Raw genomic sequence first — 12,378 nt, forward strand, 5'->3', positions numbered from 1 at the left:
CAAATGTAAAACTGTCAATCAACTATCCCTACGAGTCCATATAACATGAACTAAACTTTTCCTAAGCCTGCTCTTTGCATTCATTCGTTGAATTTTTCACTTGACTGTTCACTTTCTTTTAAAACAGATGTGAAGTGTTTGAAATAGACCCCCTGATTAAAACTCACAGTTTTAATGTCTTAATCTAACTGTGTTCTAAAGAGCGTGAGAAAGGGTTTTGTTCTTTGACTGCTGCAGGATCATGGAGGGTTTGGGGCTTCAGGCCGTGGCTCTGAGCGACGGATCCACTGCTTACATACAGCAGACCATCAGCGGTGAGACTTAAACTCACGTTTACAAGGCAATCTCATGAAAATGGCCACAAAATCAAACGAAAAAACATGAGTGGCTAAAAGAAAACAAGGCAAATATGACCATTAGATTTTACTGATTTGTGTCATTATTTTCATTCATTTCTCATAACACTTTACAATAAGCTCTCGTTAGTTAATGCATTAGCTTTATTTGTTAATGTTAGTTATACAAATATTTAGGATACATAAATTATAATTGCAATCAGATGTAATATAATTAAAATAAATATTACAATTATTTATTGTTTGTTCATGTTAGTTCACAGTGCATTAACATATATTTTGTTTTAGTAAACAATGTTAACTAAAGAAATTTTAATGTAAAGTGTTATCTGGTGTGTTGTCTATGCCATCAAATTTTATTACTACAATAAAATTACTTGTATATTATTATTATTATAGTATTTATTAATTTTAATTTTAGTGTTTATTTTTTATATTTTAATGTTTTAGTAATTTTATGTGATTTTGTCATTTTTATTTAAAATATTTCTATTTAGCTTTAATTTATATTTATTTCACTTATAGTTTTAGCAATTTTAGTACTTGAACTAAAATTACCAGGCAATTCTTATTATTTTCTATTCCATCTAATTTTATTACAGCAATACAATTTTTGCAATACTTTACAACTTAAATAATGTACAATTTTTCACATTGCTTGAAAATCTACTTAATTTTCATTAAAATAATGTTGCAGTGCCCCCCAAAAAACTAGAATGAACCTAAAAATGTTTTTGTTGTTGTTGTTGTCTCATTTTTGGTTTGATTCTGGGATCAAAGGTTCCAAAAGTTACCTGGAAATTTCTTAAATTGTGGAAATTTGTAAAATTTTACAATGTAAAATTGCAAGAAATATCTTAAAATTTTAATTTTTTCAAAAGCTCTAGGATAATTTGATTTCTCATGCCATGACTAAATAAATGAAATTATCTAACTAAATAAAGAAATAAAGATCAATAATTTATCTAGCTATATAAACAAACTAGTAATTGAAAGTTAAAATATAATATAATAAAACATAATTATTAGATGAAGAGCTTGTTATAAAAACTTAAAAAACTGCTCAAACTAAAACAAATAGAAATGAAAGCTAAATAGAAATATAAAAACTAATAAAAAAGACAAAAGTATAATTAAAATACAAAAATAACTAAAATGTACAGTAAAATTATAATGAAAAGATAAAAACAAAAGCTAATTCAAAATATTAATAAATACTATAATAGTATACACATAATATATATATCTTAAAATTGTAATTTTTTTAGGCTTGGAAAAGCCTGGAAATTTCTATTGTGAATATAATTTTTTTCTAGTGATGTTTTTCACTAAAACCATTATTTGCTTTTTCTATAAAATGATTTTTAGAAATCTTATCCAGTAATCACAAACCCCTGGGAAAACAAAACCGTCAGAAAGTATGTGAATCTAAATCAGAGAAATGAAGGTGTTTTTGTCTGTTGCTGTGTGTCAGATGGGAGTCTGGTGGAGGGAAACACCATTCAGCTGGAGGACGGGACCACCGCGTTCATTCAACACGTCACCGTTCAACAGAAAGGTGTGTGTGACGCCACTGAGCGCTGTCGATCAGAGCGCGTTTGATACTGATGAACCCGTGTGTGTGTTTAGAGTCGCTGGCGTTCGAGGACGGTCAGGCCGTACAGCTGGAAGACGGAAGCACGGCGTTCATTCACCACACGCCTAAAGGTGCCTGCACCAAACCTCTCGAGTACACTGAGTCTCTCGAACGCGTTTGACCTCTGACCTCTGTGTTGACAGAAGGGTTCGACCCCGGCGCGGTGGAGGCCGTTCAGCTGGAGGACGGCAGTACGGCGTACATCCACCACCAGATGAACACGGATGCCGACGCCATGGGCACGCTGGAGAACTACACCACCAAGGTCTGATGACAAGATGACACTCGCTACACGATATCGTACAACTCTGAGTGTGATTATAGACGTTCATAACTGATGTTTGATTTGATGTGGCATAGCTGACGGGATCAGAGGTGGAGGTCGATGAAAATATCGAGAACACAAATGGAGCGGAGCAGACCAGCATACAGGTATGATAGATATATAGATAGATAGATAGATTGTGAATGTCAGTTATATAATTATCTGTTTCTCAGCTGATGTTTGAGGGGAAGGTCTGGAGCTCCAGTAAAGTTCAGCAGGTCGGAGAGAAGAGTTTCCGCTGTGGACACACGGGCTGTGGCCGCTTCTACACAACAGCACACCATCTGAAGGTACAGAGCTGTCCCACAATGCACTGGGGTAGATCAGGGCCTCAAACAGTGTTTTTGAGCACATCAGAGACTCACAGATGTGTGTATGTGTCATGCAGGTGCACGAGCGCTCTCACACGGGCGACCGTCCGTACAGGTGCGAGGTGCCGTCCTGCGGTAAAGCGTTCGCCACGGGATACGGCCTCAAGAGCCACCTGCGCACGCACACGGGAGAGAAACCCTACAAATGCCCCGAGGACATGTGCTACAAAGCCTTCAAAACCTCCGGAGACCTGCAGAAACACGTGCGCACGCACACCGGTAGGACCGCGCAACCGTTCAGTCGTACAATATTGAGTGTACATGCAGAAATCAGCAGGCTGTTGGCTCTTTCTCTCAGGCGAGAAGCCGTTTAAATGTCCGTTCGAGGGCTGCGGGCGTTCCTTCACCACGTCCAACATCCGCAAGGTTCACACGCGCACGCACACGGGCGAGAGGCCGTACCTGTGTCCGGAGCCGTCCTGCGGGAGAGCGTTCGCCAGCGCTACCAACTACAAGAACCACATGAGGATACACACAGGTAACACGCACACTTACCGTCGCTCAGCGAAATCCAGTCATTTCGATAGGAAACCGTCTGAATTTGTGCAAATTCCCCACGCAGATTTGTTTGTGTTCAAATTCGCTGTTTGGTTTGAAAGCGAGTTCCTTTTGAAAGTAACTTGGCGCTTCAAATAATTATTACATTAATTACATCATTACGCACTAGTATGGAAGCTTGTTTCTGCCACTGAATAAAAATAAAAAGGTTATGATTGCAACTTTCTATAGCGTAATAACTATTGTGAGAAAAAAGTCCGAATTTCGAGTTTATATCTTGCAATTTTGAGCTTATAACTCGCAATTCTGACTTTATTTCTCGCAATTGCTTATATCACGCAATCCTGACTTTATATTTCGCAATTGACATAACTCGTAATTCTGACTTTATAATTCACAATTTCGACTTTATTTCTCGCAATTGTGTTTATATCTCGCAAATCTGACATTATAACTCACAATTCTGAATTTATTTCTCGTAATTGTTTATATCTCACAAATCTGACTTTATAACTCATAATTCTGACTTTATTTCTTGCAATTGTGAGTTTATCTCGTAATTCTGACATTATAACTCGCAATTGTAAGAAAAAAGTCAGAATTGTGAGTCATACAGTCAGATTTGCGAGATATAAACTCACAATTGCGAGAAAAAGTCAGAATTGCAAATTTATCTCACAGTTGTTTATATCGCAATTGTTAATTTATAACTCACAATTCTGACATTATAACTTGAAAAATAAAGAAGTCAGAATTGCAAGATGTAAACCCGCAATTGTGAGGAAAAAAAATCTAAATTGTGAGATAAAAAGTCGCAATTACCTTTTTTTTTTTTTAATTTAGTGGCGGGAACAAGCTTCCATACACTAGGTGGTGACAAGCGACTTAGAATTGTATGTCATTAGATCATTAATTCAAGAGATTCATTCAAAAACACTGATTCATCCAGTAATGAAACTAGTGAAGTATTTATGAGTCATTGAATCATTCATTCAACCCATTTTTTTTTAAATAATTCTTTCAAATTAATTAAACATCTTGCAGCAATTAACATTTTGTCAGAACCTGTTATTTTTTTAGCTGTCTCTTGTCTATCCAGAATCATCCAGCTCTAACTAAAAATGTTAATTGTGGATCTTTTGGTTTACAATGAATCGATACGGTTTATAGGTTTCTGATTTGATTCTTTTGATTGACAATCAGATTTGATTCGATTAAGATTAATGATTCGATTCATTCATAGGATTATTTCCCAACTATTCCTAAACTGACTCTTTTTTATTTATTGATGTTGTGTTTGGTCTCTCAGGTGAGAAGCCGTATCTGTGTACGGTTCCCGGCTGCGGGAAGAGTTTCACGGAATATTCCAGTCTTTATAAGCATCATGTGGTTCACACACACTGTAAGCCGTACACCTGCAGCCACTGCGGGAAGACCTACAGACAGACGTCCACGCTGGCCATGCACAAGCGCACCGCGCACGGAGACTTCGACACCGCCGAGGACGGTGAGAACGACTTTCTGTCTACCGTACGCATTATTTCACTTCAGATTTTTGCCGCACTTTTTGGCAAAGTTTGCAAAGAATGGTTTCGTGTGTAGACGCAGAGGTTTTTCAGGCGTCGCCGCAGGGCACCGAGCAGAACGAACGTGATGCCGAAGTTACCATGGAAACAGACGACATCATCAGCTCACACCTGCAGGTCCTCGGCACGGCCGTTACCATGGTAACCCAGGATGGAACCACCATCGCCGTCCCCGCCCACCAGGGCCGCACTGGGCAGCAGGTCACCATGGTTACAGATGGCAAAGAGCTGCAGCCGGTGGGTATTATGGGATGGACGGTATTGCATGGTTATCAGAGCTCAAGTCATTCACTTGTCTCTGCGTTCGTCCTGCAGGTTGCCATAGTAACGTCAGACGACATCATGACCGAAGTGAGCTCGTCGCCGTACCAGCAGGTGGCGCTGCTAGCCACGGAGAACGGCACACAGATCGCAGTACAGGTCAGTACGAAACATGGATTACTACAATTTGCCTTTTTATACCTCACAGTAAATGTATGTCAGTGGGATACTTTTGAGTATGTTTAACTGCCTTAAAATTATTGTTATTACTTCACACGGCAGTTTTGGCCTTATATCCCGAAGAGTCCATGCAAACTCAAAAAGTTACGCACAGATGCATGCTTGAAAATCCATAAGAAATAGCACACATAAAGGACTTTTGGCATAGTGTTTTTAACATACAATATTTTGGGGATATAGGGCTCGCCAATTTATGGGCATAACATTTTTACTTTTTTGCCTTTTATTCAAAAATAATATTTTAAAAGTTTGTTTAAAGATTGTCTGACTGTTTCTGCATATACAGTTAGAAGATCAGCAGACATTAGAGGAGGCGATCACCATGGCAACAGCAGCAATTCAGCACAGCGGACTGACCTCAGATCAGTGACAGCTGAAAATCACAGACGCCTTTTTAATGTTTAGTGTGTATGAGGGAGAATTTGGTATTTTTACTGCTTTGAGCCAGTAGAAGTAAAACATGATGAAAATAAAGATGTATATTTGTTAATAAACAAGCTTTATGCAGTACGTCTTTGTGGAATGTGGTTTTTGAGCTGTTAAACCTACAAACGAGAGACGCGACGAAAACTGGTCATTAAACCGTATTATTTTTATTAAAAAATATATGTATTATGCGATTATGATAATGTAATTACTGTTTTACTCATGTATATTCGTGAAAAATAGCGCAGGATTGTGTCACATATGCAGCTGTCACAAAAATAAGGGCATCAAAATCGATTTTGTTCCACATATTTTCATTTTGGTGGTTTAATGTGAGGCCTATCCCACATATATGTAGCTACATTGAGTTCTTCTTGAGAAAATACAAACTTTAATAATCCTAGAAACATTTCTAATGGTAAATTTTCCACTGAGGAGAAAGGTCGTTAAAAGACGCGCGCTTTTTTCCTCAGTAGACGGTTTGAATGATTTTGAATCGCCCGCGTCGTTTAATAAATGAGTGAGGCCAGGAGCATTATCGTTACTTAAACATATGGTAGTTCTTTAAAAACAATAACAACAACAACAACAAAACTTACCGGAATTATATATAGTTACTCCCCATTTTATTTGCAGTTGTCGCTTGTCATTCTCAAACCCTGGCTGCAGTGCTGTAATGTCACCAGCAGAGGTCAGCAGCTTCACTTTAACGTGATCGGAGCTCAAACTAGCAGCAGCAGAACAATAGTTTATTCCTCAGGTTATCACTGAACGGAGAGTGTACCGAATCTTATCAGTGTTTACTAACAGAACCTCAAAAAAGTACATAAACACATATTTACATATCTAAATGAGCACATACTAGAGTTTTACAGACGAGACGATAGAGACTTATTTAATAATTAATGGATTCCAGTGTTATTTTAGTATAATTTCTATACTATTATAGTAATTTATTAATAGCTTTTATAATTTTAGTTTTCATTTTCAATTGTAGTAGCTGGGTTGCGCTTTTAGTCATTTTTTTACATTACTATTTAGATTTAATTTATTTTATTTAAATTTTAGTTCAGTTTTAGTTTATTTCCATTTAGTAATTTTAGTGCTTCAACTTAAACTTATTACAGTTAGTTGCCAAGGCAGTGTTTTAGTTTTCATCTAAGAAGTGTGTGTGTGTACACATTTTATTTAAGCTTTATTTCAATTAATAAAACATTTTAGTTATACTTTTAGTTTTAGTTAACAATAATAACTCTCCCAAAACTCCCTCCACATCTCTTTTTTAGATCTTTTTCCATTTCATTTTCTGTCAGTATCGATACAGAATGTGAATTTGTGTTGAATTCGCTGTATTTCCGTGTTTTACTGCAGTTCACACACACATTCACTCTCACACACACACACTGACTTGTTCTCAGTTCTCCCTCGGCAACAGTCTCTTATTGGCTGAGCTGCTGTGATGTCAGCCAATGACGAGAGGGGGGAGAAAAAACAGTGGCTTTGGGGTTTCCTCCTTAAAACTGACTGGAAACACCAGTGTGTGTGTGTGTGTGTGTGTGTGTGTGTGTGTGTGCACAGCAGAGGAAGTTAAAACCGAGGACACACCCAGACTAAGACCATACCATAACAAACACACACCCTTTCGCTGGTATTTAGGTGAAACACAACACAAATAAACTCTTTAATTATCTATTCTATCTAGTCTATTCTCTAGAAGTGTGTGGTAGACCAACACTAGTGTGTGTGTGTGTGTGTGTGTGTGTGTGTGGAGCGCTGTGTGAGTTTAGTCGTTTAGCTCTTTTAGCCCTTTTGCATTTGAAAAAACAAGCAGCAGAAACAGGAAATACTCTGAATTCTGGGCTGATCTCTTCCTGTCACGTCCAGTGATCAAGTAGATGAGCCAATTTAATCAAGAAAGAAACTTCAGTTTAGAGTCTCATTTGTTGCTCTTTCACAGACTTAATTGAGTTCTCAGAAGTTTTAGCTTTGTCTCGGTCAATAGCTGTCGTACAGAGTTGTGAAATGAATGTTATTTTAGTGTTATTTATATACTATAATATTTAACTGATCGAGACTTAAATCTGAGCACAGTTTGAGACACTGTAGAGATATTTGACATATTTAAGTTTACTAGAGTTTTTTCTTGGGCCTTTTCCGTTTCACCATTTGCATTTCATGTTATTTCTGTCTGTGAGAAACGACTGAGGAACTTGTGTGTGATGCGAAGGGTTAACGTCGTGATCCCGGCTGAGGGGTTGTTTGGATTGAGATGGGGGTTTGTTTTGGTTGTGCGAGGATATGGGGGCAGGGTGTGTGTGTGTGTGTGTGTGTGGAGCGACAGCTGCTGGTTTAGTTTCCCGGGAACTTTAGGACAATGAGACACTGTGAGACTTCGGCAAACAGCTGCCAAGCACGTCAGCACCGCTAAATCACTTTACAAACTCTAAATCTGCTCACACCACTTCACTTTTCTCAGCATGGTTTGTTTTGTTTCCTCGATCCCTGCTGGAGTATCAACAGGCTGAAGAGAAGTTTTTAGTAAAACAAAATCTCCAGACGTTCAACTTTAAGTAGTGAATAAATCATAAAACTACAATTGAAACACATTAGTGGACATTATAAGTTTTGTGAAAGTCTTAAAATTTCATGTTTTTACACATTTTTATAAGTATATAAAACTTGTAGTACGTTTTACAAGAAAATTCTATTTCAGTCTTTCTACTTCAAAATTTCATGTTTAATTCGATGTTTTAATTCATTTTTTTGCCAGTTTTTGTCATTATTTGTGATGAAACAGTGGAAATTGTTTGAAAGCAAACTCTTCATCACATTGTTTTCAGTGTGTGTGTCTCCTCAAGAGTTTATGTCTCAAACTTTGGTCTGCAATCAAAAGTCAGAGATCTCGATATGAGCGGCTCCACATTGGTTTTATAGCTCTCTAATCTTACTCATTTATTACTCTTGAGGGTTTCAGGAGATAGATCTGAGACATAAGGTCAGGTTTTCATCAGTTCCTGTGTGATACGGCGACGTGACGCCCTTCCTCCACCCGTCTGAGACTCTTTTGTGATGCATTAAACACACACTGAAGGGCCGTCGTTCACACGCCCGCGGGACGCTGAGGTTCATGAATGATGTTTGTGAAACTCCAGGAGCGTTCGGCTCAACAGGTTTGATTTGCAAATCATTTGTGTGTGAGTCTCTGATCCAGAAACCCACCGGCGTGAAAATGCCAAATGCAAATCACATCAATCTCATTGACAAACACACACCCAAACCCCCAGCAGACCTGACCAGACGACAAACACAAGAATCGCCACTAAAACAATCCTGGAGATTTATCTTTGTTCGTGCAATCACATGGTTTTTCATTTAGGAACAGAAAATGGTTACAAAATAGTAACATTTGTAAAATATGTATAACAGTCTTAAAACTTTCTTAAAATTAAAGTTCGTTCTTCAATTTCTGTCGTGACGTTTCCCATCTTTCAACATACTTAAAAAATTGATCGTTATAGAAAAATGTTGCTGTAAATAATATGATTTGTTAATATTCACTAGTTAAGACCGTTATGACAATTTTGCTCTGATTTTATAACCCAAAACATTTTAATTGTTGGCATAAAACACAATGGATATATTCAGAAATCATTCTAATATGCATTTCTGATTATTATCAATGTTGAAAACAGTTCATATTTTTGTGGAACAGCATTTATTTGAAATAGAATTTCACTTTTGATCAATTTTGATCAATTTAATGTATCCTTGATTAATAAAAGTATTAATTTCTTTTTTAAAAAATGTACTAAGCTCAAACTTTTGAATATATTTTGAAAGTTTTTGGTATAAATATCCAAATGGCATTTTTAACAAGATTTTACAAGACAAAATCACGTCCAAATAACGTGTGTGTGTGCGTTTAATGCAGACTAACTAATTTCAGCCTGATCAGATTAACAATCAGCTTTGTAATTACCAGCAAACTAATCAGAGACCAGCTGACTGTGCGTGTGTTTTCTTTGTCTCGTGTCTGAGAAAGAGGGTCACAGTGTTTCAGGGATTAAACCCCCCAGCCGCTGCGCTCCTCCTCCACACCCTGTGATTATCAGATCTCTCTTCAGATTTCAGGATTCTGTGATTAATATTGAGTGTGTACAAACACCAGAACTGACCTCAGATCTGCCCAGATACAACCATCAGCCAATCACACCCTGCAGCTGAAGGGTCAGAGGTCATGCTTGGATCCCGAAAACTCCAGGAAGCTCAACAGGTTTGACATCAGACTCCATCTGAACAGAGCGAATAATAACAGATGAAGCAAACCAGACACTCAACCACCATTGAGTGCGTACAATATCTAATAAAGTGTCGTTTATTGCAAATAAATATGTGAAAAAGGAGAAAATGTGTGTGAGTGTGTGTGTGTGTCAAGTTACCTTTATTTATATAGTGCTTTATACAATATATTATGATTCAGGCAGTATCACAAGTCAAGCCCAGAAATCAATGTGAAAAGCAACGGTCCTAGTACTGAGCCTTGTGGTACTCCACACTGAACTTGTGATTGATATGACATCTCTTCATTTACTGATACAAACTGATAACGGTCAGATAAGTATGATTTGAATCATGCCAATGCAATTCCACTAAAGCCAACATAATTTTCGAGTCTATTTAAAAGAATATTGTGATCGATAGTCTCAAAAGCAGCACTAAGATCCAGTAACACTAATAGAGAGATACAACCACGATCTGATGATAAGAGCAAATCATTTGTAACTCTGATGAGTGTGTTTTGAGTGTGTGTGTGTGTGTGTGTGTGTGTGTCAAGTTACCTTTATTTATATAGCACTTTATACAATATATTATGATTCAGGCTGTCTCACAAGTCAGAAATCAGAAATCAGAGTGAACAGCAACGGTCCTAGTACTGAGCCTTGTGGTATTCCACACTGAACTTGTGATTGATATGACATCTCTTCATTTACTGATACAAACTGATAACGGTCAGATAAGTATGATTTGAACCATGACAATGCAATTCCACTAATGCCAACATAATTTTCGAGTCTATTTAAAAGAATGTTGTGGTTGATAGTATCAAATGCAGCACTAAAATGAGTGTGTTTTGAGTGTGTGTGTGTTTTCCTGATTTATGAGGACACAAATTTGTATAATAACATGGGTATTACACTGGTATTACTACATAAACATGAAATATGAGGACATTTCATGAGTCCTCATATTTTAAATATCTTTAAAAACATACTAAACAATGTTTTATTAAAAATGTAAAAATGCAGAATGTTTTCTGTGATGGGTAGGTTTAGGGGTAATGTAGGTTTGAGAGAATATACAGTTTGTACAGTATAAAAACCATTACACCTATGGAGAGTCCTCACTAAGATAGCAAAACAAACCTTGTGTGTGTGTGTGTGTGTGTGTGTGCGTGTGTTTTGAGTGTGCATCCAAGCGTCAGGAGCCTCTCTGAACAATAGTGTGGATCTCCATATGTGGGATGCTGGTGTTCAACAGGCCATCTGCCCGTGTGTGTTTGTGTCTGACCCGCACACACACACACGCTCACAAAACGACCTCAATTAAACCAGCGATTGTGCTTTTATGACGTCAGGAGAGAAACCCTCCCAAATCCTCAGCTGATCGTAATCACTCACAGACAGAACAAAACAACCAGAGATACACAATAGAGCAGCTCAGAAACTTAGCGCGTTGCCTTGCCTACTGCCTAAATAGACAGCTAACCTTTCAGATAGCTAGTACACTGACCCTCATAAGTGAATGATGTGAAACGCTTTACATAGGCAGCAACTATTATAGCACTATTCATGCAAAACACAAGAAAAACACAATTTAAAATAGATTTTGATGTTAGCATGTTGCTAAGCGGACAACTCACCTAACTGATTACAATAGTTTAATATTAGCTTGTAGCTAAATTTTCATTCACTTCAATAATTTGACATTAGCATGTTGTTTACAATTGATTTCCATTCCTTGATGTTAGCATGTCGCTAAGTGGAAAACTCACCTACTGATTACAATAGTTTATAAAATTAGTTTATAGCTAAAATTTCATTCAGTTCAATAATTTGATATTAAGCATGTTATTTATAATTGATTTCCATAGTTTGATGTTAGCATGTTGCTAAGGGACAGCTCGCTTACTGATTACAATAGTTTAATATTAGCTTGTAGCTAAAATTTCATTCAGTTCAGTAATTTGACATTAGCATGTTGTTTACAATTGATTTCCGTTCTTTGATGCTAGCATGTTGCTAAGTGGACAGCTCACCTAACTGATTACAATAGTTTAATATTAGCTTGTAGATAAAATTCATTCACTTCAACAATTTGATATTAAGCTTGTCGTTTACAATTGATTTCCATAGTTTGATGTTAGCATGTTGCTAAGGGACAACTCGCTTACTGATCCCAAAAGTTTATAATATCAGTTAGCTAAGATTTCATTAATCCCAATAATTTGACATTAAAATGTTGTTCAGTTAATTTCAGTAGTTTGATGTTAGCATGTAGCTAAACTAATGATTCAACTCTCAAGTGATTCCAATAGTTTTATGTTAACATTTTGCTATGCTAATTCTCTAGTAGAACACACAAATATTGTTTTTTTTTTTTTTAAACTAATTTATCGATA

General features: G+C 37.0%; 1 protein-coding gene and 1 long non-coding RNA gene across 3 annotated transcripts in view; one reads left to right on the plus strand and one right to left on the minus strand.

The window, feature by feature from the left end:
* The window catches only part of znf76 (zinc finger protein 76), a 6,862-nt gene extending 1,079 nt beyond the window's left edge, over positions 1-5,783 (plus strand). The window contains exons 2-13 of one of the 2 annotated variants that reach the window (XM_051908242.1): positions 238-314; positions 1,831-1,914; positions 1,986-2,063; positions 2,139-2,257; positions 2,353-2,424; positions 2,491-2,607; positions 2,706-2,907; positions 2,987-3,166; positions 4,496-4,693; positions 4,789-5,009; positions 5,088-5,192; positions 5,560-5,783. In XM_051908242.1, the coding sequence (XP_051764202.1) occupies positions 238-314; positions 1,831-1,914; positions 1,986-2,063; positions 2,139-2,257; positions 2,353-2,424; positions 2,491-2,607; positions 2,706-2,907; positions 2,987-3,166; positions 4,496-4,693; positions 4,789-5,009; positions 5,088-5,192; positions 5,560-5,643 (1,537 nt within the window). In that variant the 3' untranslated portion in view covers positions 5,644-5,783. Of the gene's footprint in view, positions 1-237; positions 315-1,830; positions 1,915-1,985; positions 2,064-2,135; positions 2,258-2,352; positions 2,425-2,490; positions 2,608-2,705; positions 2,908-2,986; positions 3,167-4,495; positions 4,694-4,788; positions 5,010-5,087; positions 5,193-5,559 lie in introns of both variants that reach the window. The other variant, XM_051908241.1, reaches the window with a different exon arrangement.
* Positions 1-12,378, minus strand: part of LOC127520290 (uncharacterized) — a 24,972-nt gene that overhangs the window by 2,304 nt on the left and 10,290 nt on the right. The window contains exon 3 of the long non-coding RNA XR_007932083.1: positions 9,875-9,991. This is a non-coding gene — a long non-coding RNA (uncharacterized LOC127520290). The remainder of the gene's footprint in view (positions 1-9,874; positions 9,992-12,378) is intronic.

This window comes from Ctenopharyngodon idella, chromosome 10, assembly GCF_019924925.1.
Source record: "Ctenopharyngodon idella isolate HZGC_01 chromosome 10, HZGC01, whole genome shotgun sequence".
Classification (NCBI taxonomy): Eukaryota; Metazoa; Chordata; class Actinopteri; order Cypriniformes; family Xenocyprididae; genus Ctenopharyngodon; species Ctenopharyngodon idella.